Source organism: Macaca nemestrina, chromosome 16 (genome assembly GCF_043159975.1).
Source record: "Macaca nemestrina isolate mMacNem1 chromosome 16, mMacNem.hap1, whole genome shotgun sequence".
Taxonomy (NCBI): Eukaryota; Metazoa; Chordata; class Mammalia; order Primates; family Cercopithecidae; genus Macaca; species Macaca nemestrina.
In genome coordinates, this window is record NC_092140.1 from 5,663,118 (window position 1) to 5,688,325 (window position 25,208).

General features: G+C 38.4%; 2 protein-coding genes across 9 annotated transcripts; one reads left to right on the forward strand and one right to left on the reverse strand.

Annotated features, from left to right (window-relative positions):
* Window positions 1–849: 849 nt before the first annotated feature.
* LOC105485321 (abhydrolase domain containing 13) lies at window positions 850–12,750 on the reverse strand. Its single transcript, XM_011747613.2, has 2 exons — window positions 12,619–12,750; window positions 850–2,002 (listed from the first exon to the last, which is right to left on the reverse strand). Exon 2 carries the CDS (start codon window positions 1,980–1,982, stop codon window positions 969–971), a length of 1,014 nt encoding a protein of 337 aa, XP_011745915.1. The 5' UTR covers window positions 1,983–2,002; window positions 12,619–12,750; the 3' UTR covers window positions 850–968.
* A 182-nt stretch (window positions 12,751–12,932) lies between these two features.
* Window positions 12,933–23,734, forward strand: LOC105485319 (DNA ligase 4). Of its 8 annotated transcripts, none has more exons than XM_011747608.2 (3): window positions 12,933–13,117; window positions 16,570–16,642; window positions 19,881–23,734. In XM_011747608.2, the coding sequence occupies exon 3, from the start codon at window positions 19,909–19,911 to the stop codon at window positions 22,642–22,644; it is 2,736 nt and encodes a 911-aa protein (XP_011745910.1). In that variant the 5' UTR covers window positions 12,933–13,117; window positions 16,570–16,642; window positions 19,881–19,908; the 3' UTR covers window positions 22,645–23,734. The 8 variants fall into 8 exon arrangements, with proteins under 8 accessions (XP_011745910.1, XP_011745909.1, XP_011745914.1 ...); XM_011747607.3 differs by having other exon boundaries at window positions 12,933–13,113; XM_011747606.3 differs by lacking the exon at window positions 12,933–13,117 and adding an exon at window positions 15,647–15,744.
* The last annotated feature ends 1,474 nt before the right edge of the window (window positions 23,735–25,208 follow it).

Below are 25,208 nucleotides of genomic sequence, written 5' to 3' on the forward strand. Positions count from 1 at the left end.
TGGGACTTAAAATCAAATGTGAGAATTTTTTAAAAGTAGTATGTACAATCCTGTAAAGATAAAAGACTTCCTCATTTAATTCTAACTAGTGCTAATCTTCATTATGACTGCTATGAGTGGTTCAGCTGAAGACTTACAAAATCGATAGAAGCTAAAATTCTCTTTGCCACCAAAGTTACAAATGTTAAAAAGTTGAAATATGCACATCAAAGCTGCAGTAAAATTCTAAATTTCTATTTCTACATGCCATGATCCAGACTGTACCTAACAAAAACACGGTACATTTATATTGGAAAACAGGGTCCCATTTATTTGTAAGAAAAAGCTGGATCTCAGCATTCACCAGAGCAAAATTCAATGGCGACCTGCACACAGGTCTCAATTTCACTTCTTGCCAAAAACAAAATAGAGTTTACATAAAAATAGATATAACCCAGATAACCATATACATCAGTATATGACCAGTGCTATTTACATGTAAAATGCTGCATTGCATAATTCAAGGAATAAAATACCATCATGCATTTCATTTAACTTTTAAGGTGAAAAATGCAGTTACAGAACTAAGTTTGCTTACCATGATTGTCCCAATATTTACTTAAGAAATAATACCCAAAGGTTTCTTGTTTACATATCTCTTTCCACATCTAGCTATTCATCTGTGTAACAGATTACACCACTTTAGCAACAAGAAACTTTTGAACAATATCTAATATACTGACATATTAAACTAAAGATATGAATACATAACCACATTGAAAGTTTTGATGAAAATGTATGAAATAATCCCAAGAATTATAGTTTTTCAAATGTAAAAAACTATTTGGAATATCATAAAGGAGCAGTGAAGTCCTTTCAAAGTTTAATGTCACTCTTCAGACAGTACAGACATAACACACTTCTAAAAGGAACATTCTTTATCATTCTGCACAAATCAAAATACAATGCAATAATCAAAAAGGGAAACATTATATAATTGTTACATTTGATGAAGTTTTTGCCATTTCTTCAGGAGAATGGCTCTTTACGACTTCTTTGATGAACTGTTCCAGTGCAGTGAAATAGCCTTGGCACTGCCATGTATCATTGTGAGTCCCATCTGGAAAAATGGCTAATCTCTTAGTCCGAGATGGGGAGAGTTCATAAAGTTGTTTCATCATTACTGGAGGAATTAATTGATCTGAGAGTCCAGAGATGAAAAGAGAAGGCATTCTACACTGAGAGATTTTTCTGTAGGACAAAAATTTATTTTTGTAGCACCATAAAGGAAGGTAACGCATTGGAAAGAATGAAAATAAAGTGCTGGCCATATGTGGTATGCTTAAAAATGTGTTCTCCACCATAATGGCTGAAATCCTATGTGAATTTTCAGAAGCCAAATGAATAGCCACTGCTCCACCCAAGGAACGACCAAAAAGAAAAATTTTTGTTTTATCAAGGTCAGGTCTAGTCATCACATAGTCTAACACAGCTTCAGAATCTAAGTAGAGTCCTTCTTCACTTGCTTCTCCTTCACTTTTTCCATATCCTCGATAATCAACCAGCAAAAGGTTAACTTTGAGGTTAACCAACATAAGTAATGCATTTGGCAACCTGTGACCTATGTTGCCTGCATTCCCATGAAAATAAATTATAGTTGGGGAATAGGGTGAATTGTCTCCAGTGTATCGTATCAAAATAAGATTCAGACGTATTCCATCTTTGGTTCTGATGAAAATATTTTCATGTGGAATGCCAGTGGGCATGGGAACATAAAGACGTGAAGAGGATGGCTGTTCTGGAAAATAAAGCAATACATCCTGGAATTTATACAGAATACCTGCGATTGATATGAATATTAACAAAAGTAAGATAATGCCTCCATACAGATGAAAAGTCACTATTAAAGGTAAAAGAGAAATACGGCAGAGAGCCCAAGACCATGAAGCCAAGGCTATTAGCCATCTTTCAACAAAGTTCCACAGCATCCAGGACTTTTCCATTGTAGCTCTCTGTAAGTATCCTAGAGAGAGAGAGGGAGAATATTAATAATTCAACATGTATCTATTATTTTTTAAAAATCAATAATATAATAAACTATGGTACTAGGCCACATGTAATTGTTAAATATGGTAATAGGTATAGTCCATCCACAAAAGTAGCTGCTGTAATTTCCCTTGTCCTTTCTGTTCTCATATGTTTTACCATATTCCTCCACTGTCCTATTTATGAAACACTAGTATTCTTCAAATTAATTTATTTTTAAAAAGTGCTTATTTACGGCCAGCTACCTTCATTTATATGTTTTCACTGATTTGACCCCCAAAAAAGTTGATGCAATAGTGTCATTTTTTTTTTTTTTAAATGAGAAAACAAGCTCAGGGGCATAAGTAGACTGGCCATCATCTGGCTCTCAATGTAGATGAGCTGGGAGGCAAACAAGTGGTACATTTACTGTTAGGTTAGGTATGTCCAGGGCAAATTGAACTGAAGAGGCAGTTCAGAAATTCTAACATAGCAAGACCAATCTAATATACTTTGTCAATTTTTTTCATATACTGTAGCAAAAACTAAAGAAACTAGGATAAGGCGTTGGGCAAAACAAAACAAAATTTAAAAAAACAACTAGGGAAAGAAAGAATAAAAGTATCCCCCCTTTACCTCGAAGTTTTAATACTAAACTTAAATAATCTACTTAAACACTAGATTCTAATGTTGTATTATTTTTAAGAAAATGATTAATGATTTATCTTTCATATCTAATTAAAAATAAATATCATATTCCTAGTGTCATGAGATTGGCAGTATCTTTTATATACTCTTTATTGAAGTTTCACATCCTGGGGTCAATAGATTGCTAAAATGTATTGATAAGGCAATAAATACTTGAGGGTTCAGTGTGAAACAAATACACAGAAATCCTCTGAGAACCAGAGATAAATAAAGTAAAATGACTCATTGGAGAACAATTTTTAAAAAGATTACTAAAATATGTAACTGATACAAAGAAAGTAAAGAAAAACTATTAAAAGAGAATTTTTGTTTTCAAAAGGTTTATACATGTTGTCTTAAAAAGGCAAAAGAATTGAGGTATGTTACAAATTTTCTTATATACTATTCATCTACTTATGCTTATTTACTGAATTTTTTAAAATACATTTCCTTCTTTCTCACTAACCGAACTGCTATAAAGAAGTTATAGACTGATTATACAAATAATGAGTTGGATGATTTAACAAATTTGATTTTTTACTATTATTTCACTAAACATAGACTTTTACATTTGAATTATTATTATTATTTTAAAATTTATTTATTTATTATTATCATTATACTTTAAGTTCTAGGGTACATGTGCATAACGTGCAGGTTTGTTACATATTACATTTGAATTATTATTCAAATGAACTGAACCTTTTTGAACATAAACCATTTTTCTCTGATTTCCCAGAAATCAACACTGCCACCCAGTGGTAGCAAGTTTTATTACAGTATCATATCCTCCCTGAATAACTACTTATCACCTATCTCGTCTCAACTGCCTTTTCAGTAGAATGAGAGTTTTTTAAATGCTTACCTATAAGGCTGGTCATTAGTATCAAGTAAGATTAATAATAAGATCATTCATAAATGTTATAGACACGTTAACTGTATTTGCTTTTGTGACTACTATTTCTGGCTCTACTTTCTTAATGTGTTCTGCTCAAATTAGTTCTTACTTAAAAAATTATTATAAAACCAGATAAAATAGCTCCAAATATATGAATAAAGCATAATTTAAAATGTGAATTTTACATTTACATTTGTATCAATTTACATAAATGTTCAACTTATGAACTTTGAAAAGTTATTTGCGTTTTAGTAGCCTCTAACATCTAATTTTAGCAAACAATACTGAATTAAAATTTATAATGCTAGGAAGTGTATTTCTCTTTTTTCACTATTGTATCTCTAATGTCTAGTACAGCACTTTACATATACTTATGACTAAAACATTTTTTAAATAATCTAATTACATATACAAATTATTAAATTTATTTTAAAAAATAAAAGTATTCTTAGCAGTGGGCATATATGTTTAAAACAACATCAGAAAAAGGGGCATATTTGTTTGGGTCTTTTACTGGCTAGGAATAATAAGGGATAAACTTACAGTTTGCCACAAAACATTCCTGAAAAGTCACATTAACTAAACTGTTTTGTGATAAACAATCATAATCTTACAATGAATTCTTGGACTACAGAAGTCAGAATAAAAGTCAATTCATCTTGAGTAATATCAAATGGAAGTCATTGTTAAGAACAGGTTAATAAAAATTGCTCTGGGGTGGTGGAGTGCGTGGGTATGGGTGTGTTTTCTCTTTAAGATATTCTTACATTGGTGGTTTAGAGTAAGAACTCCACTCACAGATTGCCTTATTTTTACCTAACCCCGCTTGCTAATAATCTCTGTTCCCTAGTCTGTATGATATTTCCATCTCAAAGATGATCTTAAAGGAATCAGGACAAGTGAACAATATCAGGAAGGATTTTTAATTTACTGAATTTGCTGAAAAGTATCAGCAAAGCACAATTACCATGCACCATCTGCTGAGATGTAAAAACAACTTCATACCCAGATGTTATGACAGTCACTAAAAACAAACACTGCCTCTAATAATTAAAGTTGACTGCATGGATCCTACAGCCAGCATTATGTTTTCTATTTATTTTGTCAATAAATTAGTGTGAGTAAAGGGTTAACAAAACCTTTCTCCCTCTTCAGATAAAAAATGACCTCTCCTTAACCTTCCTGCACTGTTTCCCTGGAAACCTGATAAAGGTAGGATATCAGTTGTGTTTCTAAGCAACAGTGTAGTAAAAATGGCTCCTACTGATGAGCTACATCTGGATTGAGAGGACAGTGAGCAGGGCTAAACATGCCCAGTGGGAAGTATAAACAGGGGCTTTTCTGAATCGAATATGACTTGTAATTGGCTTGCCATTTGCTTAGTCCTGGATGCTATACTCATATGCTGTTACAAAAAGACACTGTTTCCTGTGGAGCATGAAGCAGCTAAGCCGGGGTGGCGCTCACTCCCACACTTGTGTCATTTTCCACTAGACCTGAGCTATCATCTGGGAACAATATACCTAACACTGACATGTTGGGTTTTCAAAAAAGCAGAGAGGCTGATGCATAGTACGGTTCACTACGGTCTACTGGGTCTTGTAAGCATCAATGTCCAGCTGACCCCAAGACCACTGCTACTAGTCATGAAGAATGAGTGAGGCAATCAAGTATGTCCTATGTGGTAAAACACTTATAAAATGTGTCTTCGGAAGAGACGTATTATTTGTCAGGTTCTTCTGCATGTGAAATCCATTTGCTGAGATCTTAGCATCATAAAAATCAGAAAAAAGGATGCATGTAATACACTCAAACTTATATCAATTAGAACGGCTGCTGAGTGGGAGAGCCCATCAGATCTGTTCTACGTAGAATACAGAAATGTAGATAATCAATAACTTCTCATCTTCCAGTCTTCTTTTACATCATTATTGTATGTATTTTTAACCTTGTGTCTACATCTTAAATGAATACATGACAGTCCCATTACTCAATTTTCTGTTTGCTGTGTTATCAGATCTGGTATTACATGTCAAACATTTCCAAAACCCACCAATCTGTGGTTTTAATCACCCCCAGTAACTCCTTAACCATTTACTATCTGAGAACTTGCTGAGTTCTCATAATGATCTCTCATAAAATGCAAACTTCACTTTAAAATAAATCTAGTGGATTTTTCTCAATCCACACTGCAACACCAGACCCCCAAAGTGTCATCTGCTGTTGGCTTCTCCTCTATACCCAAATTGCTGTTTCTCTCTGCCCTATACCCCGAAAAGCAGACATTTTCCAAGGTCTTCTCCACTCTTTTATGTTATTATGTTCTTTCCCTCACTGATTTCATTCCTTTTCATGGCTCCAATTATCACACCTGTGTATGAATTATTCCCAATCTACAAGTCTACTCTTCATCTACAATCTTAACTTACCTGTTCCTCATGTACCTGATGCTTCACTGATATTTCAAACTTATCCAAAACTAAACGTATCCTGCTCCCTTCCCAACGTTTTGCAGGCTTTATGCTAATTATGCACACAAAAAAGCATGATGTGTAAACAAATGTATTTTTAAAAAACCCAGGATATGTAGCTAAGATTTAAGTGTTACAGTTTATTATAACCTGTACCAGTCTTGTATTTGAATGAAAAAAAAATCAACCTTAGAAATAACTTTTGTGCTTTCTAAATGAAGTGGTTTGAAGTGTCACATTGACATTAGTGAGTGTGTCTCAAAAAATAATCTACTGAAAGTATGACTAATCTTTATTATCATGTACGGTATAAATTAGATATGATTGTTTTCCTTTTAAAAGAATGGTTTTGTCGTATTAGTGACATCCTGCTATACTACATAAGTAGTTTGATCATCTGAGGCAGTTTAAGATATGGTGCTCACCTTGAGGATTTACGGTCCTAATTGGCTTGTTGTAGTCACCTCTAGTGCTCCCTACTTACTGTCTCTAAATTTAAGTCCATTATGGGTATATAATAAACAATTTGAGACTAAAAATAAGAGCAGTCTAGAACTGTAACGCTCTCACACCACCTTGCTGGCTAACAGTGTTAGCTGAATGGTAAGTCAGCTAATGGCATGAGTGATGGCCACGCTTATCTGATGTCTACTAATCATCTCCTGTGTTCATACAGGTACCTGGAGGATCACAAACGGTTCCATTTTTAAGGAAAATTATTTAATTTAAATAATTATTTTATAAACTGATGCTTTAAAAAAAGAGATCAATATTGAAGTCATGCCCACCATGAATGGAATGAGTCCTCAGAATATCACTGCAGGCTCCCAGGGAAGCTATAAAATCCAGCATGCACCACTGAAGCAGGCCTATAGTTGATTTCCCAGCCTCTTCCAGAAGAGATGGTCATCAGATTCCAATGCATCCTAGTATACTATACAGCCCTTGCTCTCAAGTAGCTTGTGATCTACTCAGTAATGTTCAAGCAACTCTTGAGCTACTCAGGAGACAGATATGGATATAGATAACTACATACATCTAACATAAGTTCATTTAATTATAGAGCAGACAAAAAAAAATCAAAGAAAAATGACAATTGTCCTTACAAACAGCAAAGGAAAATCAAAACCTTAGCTATATCTTTCCTTCACAACATAATTTTAGTAGTCTCTGGATTTCATCAAGGTTGATTACTTAGAGAAACCAAGTGAAACTTACGCAATGTTTTAAAAGCAGGACAAAGCATAACTCCAGAACTAAGAATCTCTTTTACTTTCCATCAAACAGCTGTCTGTGACACTTATTTTTATTCATTTAGCACAATTATTCACAGAAACTGCAACTATTCAGCATAATCTAAATAAATACTTGGCAAGGATAGCATAGAGGAATTTAGAGCTGTTAAACTGGATGAACTTTGAGGGTTCTATTAAATCTGAGATCTTTCTATGCCAGTGGTTCTCAAAAGGTGGTCAGAAACCTGAGAGTCCCCAAGACCCTCTAATGGGGTCCACAAGATCAATATTATGCTCATAATAATACTAAAATGTCATTTACCTTTCTCACTGTTTGACGTGTGCACTACTGGTGCATAAGCAATGATGGGGAAAATTGCTGGTGACTTTACAAGAATCAAGGTAGTGGCCTCACATGTTGGAGTCACTGTATTCTTTACCACCATGAGCTCACAGTAAATGAGGGAATAATCCAGTTCACTTAAGAATGTCAAAGAAGTAGTAAAAATTATTTTATCTCAACTAACAAGTACACATCTTTTTAACACATTGTGTGATAAATGGGTGACAAAATTGGAAGTGCACATAAAGCATTTTGTGCTATGTATTGAAATACATTTGAATTGTGAGCTGAACTAGCTGCTTTGTTCAGGTGACAACATTTTTATTTAAAAAGACAACTGACAAACTATGGCTGTTTAGACTTAGAGGTTTGGCAGATATTTACTAGAAAATGAATGAGGTTGCCAATAGCTCCGCGACACTTAAAAGACCTTTTTGCTGGCACTGTGGTAATCTATTAATATTGGGAAGAATCTGCATAACTCAATAAACCAATATATTCCAAATGACCAGTGAATGGTGTCACAAAATCAAGCAAACATGAGTAAAAAATTCACTACAAATCAATAGATTTTGATGTAACAAGGGACAAAAATTTCTCTGATGTAGGTTTCAGATGGCATGATGTAACTGACCTCTAAGGAAGTGCCTCCTGTTGAGTGATGGAGTCAGTCACACCAAAGAGTATCCACAGTTCTCTATTACAATACTCTTCCCTTTACAACGACAAATTTGTGTGAGCCTCACTTCCTTCATGTTTCACTTAAAGAGCCCAATAATCCGCCTGCCTTCTATGAGGCAGAAATTAAATTACAAAAATATAATCCCACACCTCTACTTTTTGTAATTAAAATTGTTTTATATAAAATTTTATTTATGTGAGTATGTAATGAACTTACTACTGCTATTTTTAAATGAATTAAAACTTCCAGTTTTAATGTATACACTTTATTAAATTTCCAGGTTTAATTTCTAACACAATAAATATCTATATAATCCACATACATACAAAAAAAAATCTTTGGGATCTTTACATTTCTAAAATGTAAAGGGGTCTGAGACCAAAAAGCTTGAGAACCACTGTTCCACACTATTTAACCATATAACTTTATTGCCTTATGCCCCAAGACTTGCCCTCTTCAAATTAAGAAAGATATATTACATTTATCTAAACCCTTTCTGCATTATAACATACGTAAATATATTTAAGGTTTTTACCCAGTAATATTTTCTCCAAAAATTAAAAGTAAATAAAAACTTAAATATATCAAGAACTGAATTCAAAAGTATAGTAATACATTTTAATTATTGCCGTAAGGTCAGTAGGAGAGTAAACTAGACAAAATCTACTATATCATAGATAACATTTTACAATAAAAATTATATTTTAATGAAGGTCAGAACTGCTCTACAAATTAAATTCTAGTTATTTTAATTACTTTTAATTAAAAAGTGTACATTGGGCCAGGCGTGTGGCTCATGCGTGTAATCCTAGCGCTTTAGGAAGCCAAGGCAGGTGGACCGACTAAGCCCAGCAGTTTGAGACTAGTACGGGCAACATGGTAAAACACTGTCTTTACTAAAAATTACAAAAAATTAGCCGGGCATGGTGGCACGTGCCTGTAATCCCAGCTACTAGGGAGACTGAGGCACGAGAATCACTTGACCCCAGGAGTCGGGGTTGCAGCAAGCTGAGATCGTGCCACTACACTCCAACCTGGGTGACGCAGTGAGACTCCGTCTCAAAAAAAAAAAGTGTACATTGTATTGCATGTTGTATATCGAGTTACGGATTCTGCCACTAGCAAATGGTCTTTTAAAAATACAAAAAAGTGCATTACCCATAGGTGAATTACAATGAATTTCCCAAAAACAATTTGGCAAAAGGCTAAACGATTTCAAATACAATTAAAAAGTCCTAAGTCATAAATGTACTATTACTTCTTTAAAGGTCTTTAAGTCCATCCTAAATTGATAATTTTGGGAACAGCGTGTTTAAAAATAAAAACAGTTTATACATTAAAAAAAAAAAAGATGCCTACAAGTGGAAAGAACAATGTGCAGGTTCAAGTGAAAACTGTAAAAAGTGGAAAGCGAGTTCATGTGTCAATGCCAACATCCACATCCCAGCAGAGAATGAGGACCCCACACCCCATGGTGCTCATTAATGACTCTGGGTGAATCACAGCTTCCAATCACATGTGAAGTAATGTGGAACTCAGATTCAGTATTGTTACATCAATCTCTCTCCTCTTCTGTTAAGCATTGGGAAGTTAAGAAACCATGCCAGCTGCACAGCTAAAATGGAAACACAAATAGCTGCTATCAAGGTGTTGGAGACACCACAGAATGAATTATCTATTTCCCTAATGGTTACCCACATGCCATCAATAATGAAAAAGTGTGTATTGATAGTCCTACGGGACAAATGAACAGTAACTGCCTATGGAGATGCTGGATAATATCTGGATAGTTCAGACAGCATTTTTAACTAGGATTTAAATCTGTATGAGCAAATAGCTCAAAAATTATACCAGGCAGCAACTTAGTAGCTTTTTCGTGCTTGAAAATCTTGGCAAATAGAGTCAACTCTGGCAGAAGTAAAATGAGAGATTATTGTTACTATGGAAGCCAACCACAATTTGTTCTGAGATTATAAATATCTGAAATGTTTAAAAAAAATCCACAAGCCTAAAACTGTAGTGATGTTAGACTGATAATGAAATTCACAAAGTTTCCAATTTATAAATGGGCAATGTTCTAAAACTTTACCTATAAACTAGATGGATGAAACTCAGAATATTTGTTTTGTATAAAACCAGTGTTATGCAACATTAAGTATGTGAAAGTAAGTACAACTAGAAGCCTTACTAGAAGTATCGAGATTCTCAGGCTAGCTCATCAATGCCTGTAGTCCATGTACTGGAAATACTACATCTTTGCAAGGGATTTCAGCAGAATGCACTGTTGTAGAAGTTAACACCGTGTGAAATAGAAACATAAAATGTAATAATGGATTACAAAATCTGTCATTTGAGGAAAACTATCTTCATTAGAAGAACTGGAGCGTTTTTTAAGTCTACACACACACAAAAAAAGGCTGTTTAAAGGTCTTAAGACTTTCCTGACGCAACTAAACAAGGATTAGAAAGATTTCAAAATCTGAGTAATACATTGAACAGAGAAACAGAAATAGATTCCCCTGAGATAAGTTATGAGGACAGATCATGGGAAAATGTTAGTCCAACAGCTTCCTGCACCTATCACTAAGTTATATTGTTAGCCCAAGGCAATTTGGTTAGTAAACCCTCTTATTCACATGCCAAGAGGCCTTTGATGTGCCCAAGAAGAGGGCAGTGTGCCAAGAGCTACCTGTAGGTACCTGGCTTGCTTTCATCATTCCAAGTTAACTATCAATCGGAGGCAGTGCAGTGTGGTGCAATGGAAAGGAGACAGTGTTTTGGGTCATGGTCTGTTAATAGATAGGTAGGTTTTGCCAACTCACTTAGCCTCTCTAAATATATATTTCCTCATATGTAAAAGGAGGATGAAAGATTAAATTGAAATACTGTTGAGATAAAATGTAACAGTGTGTTAAGTGCAGCTACTTCTATGAGACAAAATTTAAATTAATTATCTACTATAGCAGAGTATGTGAAAGTAAGGACAACTAGAAGTCCTATTAGTCCTGGATTAAATAATGGATATGATTCCCTAGAGGCTACCGTATCCGAACACAGGAAGTAATCAGAGCAATGCACTCTTTTTCTGTTAAAACCAAACTCAGGTAGTAGATCCTTCAAAAAGCTTTCCTTGGACCCCTACTCCCTCCTGCCATCCATTCCATATTCTGTAGTTTGTGCAAACTTACGTGGCAGAAGTTACTACTACAGCGTAATTAACCTGCTTACACAGGCTGTGAGTTCCTTGATGACAGAGACCTCATCCTATCCAAGCCTACATTTTTAGTATGCAGCAGTGCCTGATGCATAGTGGGCCTCTATTAACAACTATTTAATTGAGCAGCTGATGTCTTAGGTAGGATATCATGGCGTTAACACTAAATGGGCAATCACGAAATCTTACACAGTAAAATAAAATTTGATATTTTAGTCAAAGACGAGTGATTTCCCTAAGCATGCATACCAATAAGTATTGATCCACGAACCCTCTCCCATCAAAAGAGATCAGTGAAAATCCAATACCAACACACAAAGCCAATATACTCATCTCTCTCTATCCAGTTACTATCACATAGTAAACATAAATAAGAGTTGTTAAATGGGGATGGACTTTTTTTTGGTTTTGATACCTTGGGCAGTAATACTAGTAATTCATTTTACTGAAATGTTGACTAAAATCTACAGCAAAATTGACTTCGATTGCATGGGGTGCTTTTTTGATGTTTCCTGAATACCCCAGAACTTCCTGCCCTGATATTCACAGGTCTAAACCTGTTACTGGCGTGATTAGATCGGGACTCTCCCTTTCTCCAACCTAGTAGCTGGAATTATTCTATTTTACTTTTCATGTCTGTGGGGGAGACGAGGGTTGGATTTTAAAGATCGCAGGTTTGTACACATTACTGGAAATGCAATTGACACAGAACACTAAGATACGTTTTCGGTTCCAATTACAAAACGACACCCGGCGAGCCTCTGGCAATGCGCGCACCTTAGTTTCCAAAAACAGGTAGGTGGCTTCAGTTTGCTGCCCCTGGTGAGGGGTGAGCGGAGTAGGGGCGGCCGGCAGGGCTGCAGCCCGGACCGGCACGGCGCCCCGGGCTGGTCCTCCACAGCCCCCGGCGCTCGGCCCCCTCACGACCCCCCCGGGAAGCCGCACTGGCCCCGGGGCTCCCCCCACGGCCTCCCGGGAGGGTTTCGCGCCTGCCTTGAGGAGCCGGCGGCTCCCCACGACCCTCCTAGAAGGCGCGGACCGGCGCTCGGGCCCCGCGGGCTCGGGGTCCCCAAGCCGCACTTACTCAGACTCGCGGACAGGCTGCGCAGTCGGCCGCGGGCACGAAACCGGGCGCCGCGCAGCAGCGTACCCCCGCGTCGCTTCCGTCGCTCCTCATCATCCTCCTCCAGCCCAGGGGCCGCTGCCGTCGCCACGGTCTAGCCCGGAGCTCCTGCGGTGCGCTGTAGCCCCACTTCCGGCCCCCGCTCGGGTGTCGCCGGCAAATGCCCCCGCCGGCTCCCACATAACCTGTCCTCCGTCTCCGCTCCCGGAGTGGGAACCCTGCCCGCTCTCCCGAGCATGCGCAGAAGCCGCTGCCCGGGGAGCCCCCGCGACGGTGGCCGGGACGGAAAAGATACCTCGGCGGCGTGGGCCCGGCTCCCTGTTCCACGACCTGGGGATCTTGGCCTTCAACCCTCCTCCGAGCACCAGGAGTCCCTCCAGTTACGTACCCCAGGCCTCCGCGGTGAAGAGGTGCCTGACCCGATGAGCTCGGGAGTCCACCATCGCTCTGCAAACCGTAGGTTTGCGGAGGAATTTGTTCTGCCTAATAGGGTTGTTAAGGGTGTCGCAATGAGGTCCAGGATTTAAAGCGCTTCTGTTTTTCTCCTTTTACCCCTACCAGAGTGGAGACTGTCAAGGGCGAATGCAGGTTTTGTGAGGCCTGAAACTTGTGCCGTTTGGAGGGCCCTTTTAAAGAAAAATAATGTAAAATTATCTTATTTTTGCAAATTTTACTGAGGTACACGACCATGGGAACACCTCGTTAGGGCCCCTCTCAAGGCCTTGGAAGTGTTCACCACAAAAATGGGCTTTTGAAACTTCGGCTTCATTAGCTTCACTGTCAACCCCCCTGTGCACTGAAGTGTATACACTTGTTTGTTTACAGATGTGTGCCTCCCCCTCCCTTGGGCTTTCCTTATTCTGTGTCCCCTATTTTGTATATACAGAGGATATTTCATAAATTTGTGGGTTTCTTTTTTTTTCCCCCTTTTGAGACGGAGCCTCGCTCTTGTCGCCCAGGCTGGAGTGCACTGGTGTGATCTCGGCTCACGGCAACCTCCGCCTCCCAGGTTCAAGCGATTCTCTCGCCTCAGCCCCTCAAGTAGCTGGGATTACAGGAGCCCGCCACCACGCGCGGCTAATTTTTGTTTTTGTTTTGTTATTGTTGTTTTGAGACGGAGTTTCGCTCTTGTTGCCCAGGCTGGAGTGCAATGGCAAGATCTCGGCTCACCGCAACCTCCGCCTCCCGAGTTCAAGCGATTCTCCTGCCTCAGCCTCTGAGTAGCTGGGATGATAGGCACGTGCACCACGCCTGGCTAATTTTGTATTTTTCTTTAGTAGAGGCGGGGGTTCACCATGTTGGCCAGGCTGATCTGGAACTCCCGACCTCAGGTGATCCGCCCTCCTCGGCCTCCCAAAGTGCTGGGATTACAGGCGTGAGCCACCGCGCCCGGCCTAATATTGTGTTTTTAGTAGAGACGGGGGTTCACCATGTTGGCCAGGCTAGTGTCGAACTCCTGACCTCAAGTGATCCGCTCACCTCAGCCTCTTAAAGTGCTGGGATTACAGGCATGAGCCACCGACCCGGCCTGTGGTGGTGTTTTGTTGAACATAGGTGTCTTGCTACCAGATCGAGAGCTCCAGGTCAAAGCTGGGTTCTTGATTCATAGCTTCCTAATGTCAATTACCGAGTAAGTGCCAAGCACTAAAGTATACCATCTACATAAGTAAATTAATAATCATGGCAACTCTAGAAGATACTTAGTGAAAAAAACCCTTGATTGTCTTTGAACCAAGCAACTAAAATAACATGATAAAATGGAGACTGGGCTTTGAATCAATTTGGAGTTTGCCTGGTTTCATAATTCCTCTCATGTAACTAATACAGAGTCCAGCTTCTGACATTGTAGGAACTCAGTAGAGGTTGAACAAGGTACAGATGTACACGAATAGGTACACTCTCATAAGATGGGCAAATGGAGGCTCCTCTACCTTAACACCATTCATTTTTCCTCCAAAATAAATTGATAACTAAATTGAAGAGTAGATACTCACAAAACAGTATCATGAGACTTTAGAACATCACAGATGAGTTTATATATTCAGGCTACTTAGGTCAATTAGACATACAAAGTAAATAACTGAACCCGAAGTTCTAGCTCCACTACAAACTAGCACTGAATTAAGTGTGTCAGTTTTGAAAAACGAGGTTTTTATACATTACACCACCTCTAAGGCACTTAACTGCTCTGATATGTTTTATCAGGGCCCATTGCAGCAAAATTTGTTTTATCGTAAAGCAGTATTTTATGCTAAAATAAAATAGTTCTAAAAGTTGTTCCCACCACTCTTTATGAATAACTTCTCACTTCTCCATGGCGAAAGAGGACGGACCACAGCAAAAAATTTGGTGGAAACTAACAGCTCCTGGAACATAAAAACTGGGATTGTTTTTAATCTCTCCACCCTGAATATCTAGCACCATTACTATATAATAATAGGTGCTCAATAAAGGTTTGTAAATAACTTTATTTTTAATCCTTAAACAGATTCTAGAAGAGTCCGTAGTTAATTTCTGGTCATGCAACGGTTTAATTCTGTATTGTAAATTATGTATTGTTATCAGTAGCAAACATCATGAAAAAAAAAAAAAAGCTCTATATAGTTTGCAAAAGCCTATTTTTTAAAAGTTTAAATGAAACAACCGACTTTTTGAGGTGGGATGCCCTGTTCTCTCTTGGGAGCTTTCACAAGCAGCGAAATAGTATAGTTACCACTGTTTTACGTACAGAGAACAAGAATTAGAGGCTATCACTAGCCAGGGCACAAAGTGATCTTAGGTCTCCCTCAAGACAAAATCCACTGGCGTGCGGATCAACTGCTTGCAAAGAGCATCTGCTACTGAGGTCAATAGGAGCCGTGTGTACTCAAGACCCTAACCAGGATGCTTCAGGTCCCGCCTCCCCTGCCCCGTGAGGCTGCCGGCCCTCCCACCTCCCATCGCGAGCCTGGCTGCGCCGGCGTCCTAGAGCCCAGTGACGGCACGGCCTCGGGTCTGCCCTGCGCCTGCGCGGCCAGCAGCTGCCGGAACCGGCATCTTCTGGCGCCAGCTTCCGGCTTAACAGCTGAGGCTCAGGCTTGACGTTAGGTGGGAAGTGTGTGGGGTGGCAGGTGGGGCTTGAGGGGGGAGTTGGCATGGGGGTGGGGGGATGAGGTGTGGCAGGTTGAGGGTGTGGAGGGAGTCAAGCGGGGGGTGTGGTCCAGCAGGCGGCGGAAAGGCTGTGGGGCAGCAGACCGGGGGCAAGTCTGTAGGGTGTCAGGTTGTGGGTCTGTGGTGCGTCAGGCGGGAGATCTGTGGGGCGGCAGGTGGGGGGTGTTCGGGGCGGGGTTTGGGGTGTGTGTGGCGGCAGGAGGAGGGGGAGGTCTGTGGGGAGTCAGGCAGGGGGTCTGTGGGGCGTCAGTTTGTGGTCTGTGGCGCGTCACGCGGGGGTTGTGTGGGGTGGCAGGTGTGGGGTGTGTGGGGAGTCAAGTGGGGTGTATAGGGCGTCAGGTTGGGGGTCTGGGGGACCAGGTGGGGGGTGTCAGGCGGGGCTTCTGGGGGGCGTCAGGCGGGGGTTGTGTGGGGAGTCAAGTGAAGGGGATGTGGGGCGTCAGATTGGGGGTCAGGTGGGGGGTGCCTGGGACGTCAGGCGGGGTGTCTGGGGGTCGTCAGGCAGGAGGTCTAGGGGCTTGAGGCGGGGGTCGGTCTATGGAGCGGCAAGCAGGGCGTTTGTGCAGCGGCAGGTGATGGGGGTTGCCGAGTTCACGGCGCTATAGACTGCTCCGCATTAGAAGCCTGGCCTCTTGATGCTGTGCTCTTATCTAGACCCAAGCCCCAGGTCGTGGGACGATTTCTCCCATTTTTGACTCCCTGAAACTGTGTTGCCTGCTTTACCTGCTTCCATGCTGATGCTTTCTCATGGCAATCCCGCAGGAAACCATCCAGATCTCATTTTACAGCTGGGATTCCCTGGTTCACAGAGGTAACGGAGCTTGCCGGAGACCAGGTATTCACTGGGAATCCATTGAAGTGTTGGGGGAGAGTAGGGGAAACTGGCAGAGGAATGATGTAGATTCCCTCGGGATTTTCCATTTTCCGAGGGGGTACAGGGGGCATTGGAGCGGGAGAGACTTTAGGCTTGGAGGGAATTACTTTATTTCTCTTCTTACACTTGGTTTTTCTTTAACTTTTGGGATCCCAGAGCCCTTCTAGCCTCTTTGTCCGCTCATTTCTTTCTGCTGAGATTATCCCAAATTGTCACTAAGTGCTGTGGAAGATAGACAACTGTAAACCCTTTGTTTCCTAGGGAAACACAGCTTGTCAAGGGTTGCGTGAAGGATACTTCAGTTGTATTAGTCACTTTCTCCTTTTTTTCCTCTGCCTTTTTAAAGTGCAATAACATAGCACTTAATCACCTTCCATAGTCTCTTACTTCTGAGTAAAACCTGCCGGTTTGTTTTCATGTGTCACTTCAGGACAATGTAGTCAGCAACTGAATGAATGATGAATCATTATTGTGTACTAATTGCTTGCATTCATTCTCCTGAAAGCTTTGCTTATTGTTAAAGAGTGAAGCTTCTTCCCACCTTTTTATCTCCTTACTATTTTACAATATTTATATTTTAAATGTTGCTTGGATCAGCAAGCATTATAGTATTAAAATTATCAAGACTTACTACTTTTTAAAGCACATTTTGTAGGTTATCTGATTGTATCTTCATTCTAATTTCTACATAGTTTTTAACCCCATTTTATACTTTAGGAAACAGAAGCTTAGAGAAATTAAGTAATTTCCCAGTATCACACAGCTGTTAAATGTTACTATCCACATTTGAACTCAGATTTATTAGAGTCCAAAACCTGAGCCCTAACCAGGAACCTCCTCATTTGTCTTATTGCAAATGGAATGAATCAGCTAAAATCCTCAGAATCCAAAAAATAAAATTAGCATGTAAAAATGAATGCAAGGCCTAATCTTTGACTGTGTATGCCATTGTAATGAGCAAAAATACTTATGCTAGTTTATAGCATTTTTGGAATCCTTGTTATCTGTGTAGCCATTTTAGGATACATGTGTATCCACACCATTACCTACATTTTGTCATTATAAAGTAATTTAAGTCCTTGCCTGGGATTTGTTGAGCGAAACTTCAACTTTGAGACCATATAGAATCTATAGATATATCTGTAGAAACTAAATACCAATATTTGAACATTAAAGAAATATTAACCTACTTCATTTTACATAGTTTATAAAGAAATTGTAAATCTAGCATTGTGTACCATGATGTACTCCCTTGAGGGAGCATATTTTGAGAGACAGGGCAGTGAACATACATAACCAGGTGTTACAGTCAGTTATGCAAACCAGATTCAGAGAGAGGAAACAACAGTATATTCAAAGATAAAAGTTTCAGAAAAGTGGTCTCTCACAGGTTTATCCCTTGATCTAACCCACTCAGTAGAAGTTGGGTTTCTTTTGTCAGAAATTAGACTGAGAAGTGCAGCTTTTTTCTCTATAGGCCACCAAATGGCTGTTGTGAACCATTGCCAGGGCAGTCAGAGGTACTGAATATTTTTAACCAAACTGAATCTCACCCACTGTGCATCTGCGTGTGTGTGTGAGTGTGTGGTATGTAACCAGACCATAGCTTTCCCTAGTGTGCTTATCCAGGAGTCAACTCTAGGTGTTCAGTAATTCATTCAGCAAACCTCCTACATGTCTGCCACTAGTAGCACAAATTACAGCACAATTTCCAGCCTCTAGAGACTGACAGTATAGTAAATGTAGTATTGTAATTAGCCATTTGATTTATTTTACTGGATACTAGATAATGTAGCCTTGTGCATGTGTGTGTGGCTTATTTGTTTGCTGTGATGGAGAATTGGAAGATGGGGAGTCACATGTTCTCTGCGCTGTAATAGATCTCCCCACTCCCAGTAAAACTCTGACTCCACTGCCTGAGATACATGGTGTGCCAGGAGGTGTCTGAAACCACAGGATAAAACATAGTTTCTATTTATGGAGCATACATTTTACTTGAAATCTTTTTTTGGAAAAGTTATTTTAACATTACATAGTTTAAACCATATTAAAATTAATATATTTATCTTCCAGTAGAACTTGTATGAATATTTAAAACTAAAGAAATTTACACTTGTGAAATTTTAGGAAATATTCTTGCCCTAGTTCAGCAAGGTGCCCATTATTTCTTCTCCGACTTTAGCAGACACTTTAGGGAAAAGCTCTCCCCTCAGGACATTTTACGTTTGTTTTATTTTGTTAAAGCACTTGAGCACTTGGCATTTTATTATACTCAGTTTCCATTGCACTCCCTCCAACCTTTTTTTTCTTTCTTTTTTTTTTTTTTTACAGAATATATGTTCTTTTAAAACAGAAACCTGCGGTATTTTCCCCTGGCACGGTGTACGTAGCACATCTCACATGTAGTCATTAAATACTTAGGGAATAACTGGCCTGGAAATATGAAAAAAATAAGCATACTAATAAATTTATACTTATAAGACAGTAACTATGGTAAAATAGATAAAGTGAGGATTTTGTGGGTAGGGCATTTTGAGTTGGGATTGAATGCTGGTGTGATTTGGCATAGCTAGCAGTGAAGAAGTGAAAGGAAACATAGACATAGGCTTTGCTTGGCTGGAAGAAGAGGGTACCTGTGTTTCCCTTTGTTTTGTTTTTTGGTCAAGGGCCCTGCCTATGATTAGGATTTCTAGGAAGTCAAATTTCAATTCAGCAAACGAGTGATTTGTTATAAACATCTGTTTGAAGAAGTTCATTTCTGGTGCCATGTGGTAGTCTGACAGGTAAAGAAGAGAAATACGTGAGGGGCCTTCCCTCAGAAGCTCAGAAGTGAAGTGAATTAAGCCTGATGAGGTTTTTTGTCACCATTATTAGCAATATTTGTTTGTATTATGTGCTAAATAATTAATATATAGAATAATTGGAATTTAAGGAGAAAATTGAAGTGATTTCTGTATTATAAATACAGGAAATAGCTATACAGCTGATGATACTTTTCATAGTAATTTCAAATTAGGGTTGAAACAAAATAGTTGTTATTAAATGTAGAGGTTGAAAAGATACATCATTTAGAGCATTGATCTATTTAGCAAACAATAAACATTTATTGTGATCTCGGTGATCATTGTAAGGTCTTTACATTAAATATTTAGTTGAATCTTATCTTTTACTTAAAGTTATTCTCTTTTTGCTTTACTAGTTAAACGAGAAGATTCATCACCGATTTGATGGCTGCCTCACCAACTTCACAAACTGTTGCATCTCACGTTCCTTTTGCAGATTTGTGTTCAACTTTAGAACGAATACAGAAAAGTAGAGGACGTGCAGAAAAAATCAGACACTTCAGGGAATTTTTAGATTCTTGGAGAAAATTTCATGATGCTCTTCATAAGAACCAAAAAGATGTCACAGACTCTTTTTATCCAGCAATGAGACTAATTCTTCCTCAGCTAGAAAGAGAGAGAATGGCCTATGGAATTAAAGAAACTATGCTTGCTAAGCTTTATATTGAGTTGCTTAATTTACCTAGAGATGGAAAAGATGCCCTCAAACTTTTAAACTACAGAACACCCACTGGAACTCATGGAGATGCTGGAGACTTTGCATTGATTGCATATTTTGTGTTGAAGCCAAGATGTTTACAGAAAGGAAGTTTAACTATACAGCAAGTAAACGACCTTTTAGACTCAGTTGCCAGCAATAATTCTGCTAAAAGAAAAGACCTGATAAAAAAGAGCCTACTTCAACTTATAACTCAGAGTTCAGCACTTGAGCAAAAGTGGCTTATACGGATGATCATAAAGGATTTAAAGCTTGGTGTTAGTCAGCAAACTATCTTTTCTGTTTTTCATAATGATGCTGTTGAGTTGCATAATGTCACTACAGATCTGGAAAAAGTCTGTAGGCAACTGCATGATCCTTCTGTAGGACTCAGTGATATTTCTATCACTTTATTTTCTGCCTTTAAACCAATGCTAGCTGCTATTGCAGATATTGAGCACATTGAGAAGGATATGAAACATCAGAGTTTCTACATAGAAACCAAGCTAGATGGTGAACGTATGCAAATGCACAAAGATGGAGATGTATATAAATACTTCTCCCGAAATGGATATAACTATACTGATCAGTTTGGTGCTTCTCCTACTGAAGGTTCTCTTACCCCATTCATTCATAATGCATTCAAAACAGATATACAAATCTGTATTCTTGATGGTGAGATGATGGCCTATAATCCTAATACACAAACTTTCATGCAAAAGGGAATTAAGTTTGATATTAAAAGAATGGTAGAAGATTCTGATCTGCAAACTTGTTATTGTGTTTTTGATGTATTGATGGTTAATAATAAAAAACTAGGGCATGAGACTCTGAGAAAGAGGTATGAAATTCTTAGTAGTATTTTTACACCAATTCCAGGTAGAATAGAAGTAGTGCAGAAAACACAAGCTCATACTAAGAATGAAGTAATTGATGCACTGAATGAAGCAATAGATAAAAGAGAAGAGGGAATCATGATAAAACAACCTCTATCCATCTACAAGCCAGACAAAAGAGGTGAAGGGTGGTTAAAGATTAAACCAGAGTATGTCACTGGACTAATGGATGAATTGGACATTTTAATTGTTGGAGGATATTGGGGTAAAGGATCACGGGGTGGAATGATGTCTCATTTTTTGTGTGCAGTAGCAGAGAAGCCCCCTCCTGGTGAGAAGCCATCTGTGTTTCATACTCTCTCTCGTGTTGGCTCTGGCTGCACCATGAAAGAACTGTATGATCTGGGTTTGAAATTGGCCAAGTATTGGAAGCCTTTTCATAAAAAAGCTCCACCAAGTAGCATTTTATGTGGAACAGAGAAGCCAGAAGTGTACATTGAACCTTGTAATTCTGTCATTGTTCAGATTAAGGCAGCAGAGATCGTACCCAGTGATATGTATAAAACTGGCTGCACCTTGCGTTTTCCACGAATTGAGAAGATAAGAGAAGACAAAGAGTGGCATGAGTGCATGACCCTGGACGACCTAGAACAACTTAGGGGGAAAGCATCTGGTAAGCTCGCATCTAAACACCTTTATGTAGGTGGTGATGATGGACCACAAGAAAAAAAGCGAAAAGCTGCTCCAAAGATGAAGAAAGTTATTGGAATTATTGAGCACTTAAAAGCACCTAACCTTACTAACGTTAACAAAATTTCTAATATATTTGAAGATGTGGAGTTTTGTGTTATGAGTGGAACAGATAGCCAGCCAAAGCCTGACCTGGAGAACAGAATTGCAGAACTTGGTGGTTATATAGTGCAAAATCCAGGCCCAGACACATACTGTGTAATTGCAGGGTCTAAGAACATCAGAGTGAAAAACATAATTTTGTCAAATAAACATGATGTTGTCAAGCCTGCATGGCTTTTAGAATGTTTTAAGACCAAAAGCTTTGTGCCATGGCAGCCTCGCTTTATGATTCATATGTGCCCATCAACCAAAGAACATTTTGCCCGTGAATATGATTGCTATGGTGATAGTTATTTCGTTGATACAGACTTGAACCAACTGAAGGAAGTATTCTCAGGAATTAAAAATTCTTACGAGCAGACTTCTGAAGAAATGGCTTCTTTGATTGCTGATTTAGAATATCGATATTCCTGGGATTGCTCTCCTCTCAGTATGTTTCGACGCCACACCGTTTATTTGGACTTGTATGTTGTTATTAATGACCTGAGTACCAAAACTGAGGGGACAAGGTTAGCTATTAAAGCCTTGGAGCTTCGGTTTCATGGAGCAAAGGTAGTTTCTTGTTTAGCTGAGGGAGTATCTCATGTAATCATTGGGGAAGATCATAGTCGTGTTGCAGATTTTAAAGCTTTTAGAAGAACTTTTAAGAGAAAGTTTAAAATCCTAAAAGAAAGTTGGGTAACTGATTCAATAGATAGGTGTGAATTACAAGAAGAAAACCAGTATTTGATTTAAAGCTAGGTTTCCTAGTGAGGAAAGCCTCTGATCTGGCAGACTCATTGCAGAAGGTGGTAATGATAAAATACTAAACTACATTGCATTTTTGTATCTTAAAAATCTATGCCTAAAAAGTATCATTAGATATAGGAAAACAATAATTTTAACTTTTAAGATTGAAAAGCCCAAAGCCAAGAAAGAAAAATTATCTTAAGAGTGTAGTAGTTGATCATTTTTTATGATTAAGGTGAAATAATTAAACAGTCTAAAGAAGAGGTGTTTTATAATATCCATATAGAAATAAGAATTTTTACTTCAAGATACTAATAAGATACATTTAGAAACTTTTAAAGTCATGAAAAGCATTAACCTTCTAAACAGTATTTTCTAAAAAATCAAAACTTTAATAATAGTTTTTATCTAATAAAAGCATTGCAAGAAAATAGGGTAGAATTGTTATAATTGGACTTGTAAAAATATGTCTTTTTAGGGTTTAAAATGTCCCTTTTAAATGTGAAATGTAAACAAAATTGTTTTTTAAGGTTAAGGCCAAGTGTAATAATAAAACCCTGTGAATGATGGTTTTAGGTAAATTAGAGGAAGTTGTATGAGACTTAATGATCTAAAAACTTAAAATTGAATTGGTTTGATTAAAAATAAAGCTTGCAATTTTAAAAGTAGCTTACATTTAATTTCTTGCGTTAAAAAGAACATGCTTTAAAGGAAGTATTTTTATGTGAATTTGCATTCCAGTATAAATAGTATTCACAAAAAAGAGATTTTTGTAGATTTTATCTATTGAATAGGTGTCAATATGGTATGCACATTGTAACTTTCATTAGAAATAAATTGCTTTGACTTTTAAAAATGACTTTTATAGTTAGATTATTTAAAGTCAATATATATAGTATAATGTATGGATTTATATACTGAATTTTAGAATACAATCTATCTCATGACCATATTGAAATGTATGAAATTTGATCCGTGAGATACTATGTGTGCATTATTTGAAAGTAATTGGAAATTTTATCCAAACCGTGGAACAAATGTGTGTGATTTTGTTATACTTCTTAATTTAAATAAAATGTTCAATGTACTATTAAAATAATTTCTTATGTTCTATTCTTTTTAAAACAATTCATAATAGTTGTATCACACAGAGTTTCTGGTGTCAGGAAAATTTTTTTTTTTTTTTTTTGAGGCAGAGTCTTGCTCTGTTGCCCAGGCTGGAGTGCAGTGGTCCAATCCCGGCTCACTGCAACTTCCGCCTCCCAGGTTCACACCATTCTCCTGCCTCAGCCTCCCAAGTAGCTGGGACTACAGGCGCCTGCCACCATGCCCGGCTAATTTTTTGTATTTAGTAGAGACGGGATTTCACTCTATTAGCCAGGATGGTCTCGATCTCCAGACCTCGTGATCCGCCCGCCTCAGCCTCCCAAGGTGCTGGGATTACAGTTGTGAGCCACCGCGCCTGACCCGGTGTCAGTAAAATTTTTGACTGGTGCCAATCTATTTCCTCTTTAAAAGCCTTTGTATTTCACATTACCAATGAGCTGTATTAAAAATTTTAAACTTAACGTACAAAATAAATATTTAGTGTAACACATGTATAAAGCAAAGTGTATGCTTCATTTAATCAGCTTTCCTCAATGAATTTTGAAAATATTTACAATTCACTAAAATATAGCTCCATCATTTTAAATTGTTGTGCAATAGTTCATTGCCCTGTAATGTAGCCCATTATTGTTCAAATTTTACACTTTTTCACCGTGTCACCTACACCTTTTTTTTCCTTTACTTTTTTTTTTTTTTTTTTCCCCGACAGAGTCTCACTCTGTTGCCCAGGCTGGAGTGCAGTGGTGTGATCTTGGCTCACTGCAGCCTCCACCTCCTAAGTTCAAGCTATTCTCCCACCTCAGCCTCCCAAATAGCTGGGATTACAGGCGCCACTAGAATAAAGTACATGAATAAAGGCACTAGGTCAACTATTTGCAGGATAAATATTCTGAAGCCAACTGAAAAACACACTTGGCTCTTAATTCTCCAAGGCTATGGTTTCTTGCCAGAAAACAAGACAGCAGATTTACCAAGAACTCCACCCTATTCTATATCTGTGATGACTTAGAAGTAACCTCAAGGAGTTCATTTCAGGCTGATGGCAACTTCTTTGAAAGTCAGCCTTATACTCATGTGTTTGATCTGGGATCTATGTGAACAGGGTGGCTTTGGCCCCTTGGAATTCCCACTTTTGGGACAATATATTGTGTTTAAAATGTTTAGCATGGAATTCTTTGAGCCCTAGAATCTATCCTATAAACAACACTACAATTCACTTTAATTCAATAAAATAAGTTCTTACTCTCATTAGTAGGCTTTGGGTAAAAAGAGGCATAAAGTAATCCCTGCCCTCAAAGAATTCACAGTGTATTGACAGATAAAGATAATTTGAATACAAAAGGTAAGTGTATTCCTAGTTAAAGGAATGATGGATTGTCCTGGAAAGTCATATGGTGTAGGGGAAAGAGCACAAGCTTTAGAATCAAGTCATTCGGGGCTCAATTACAGTTCAGCCACCAATT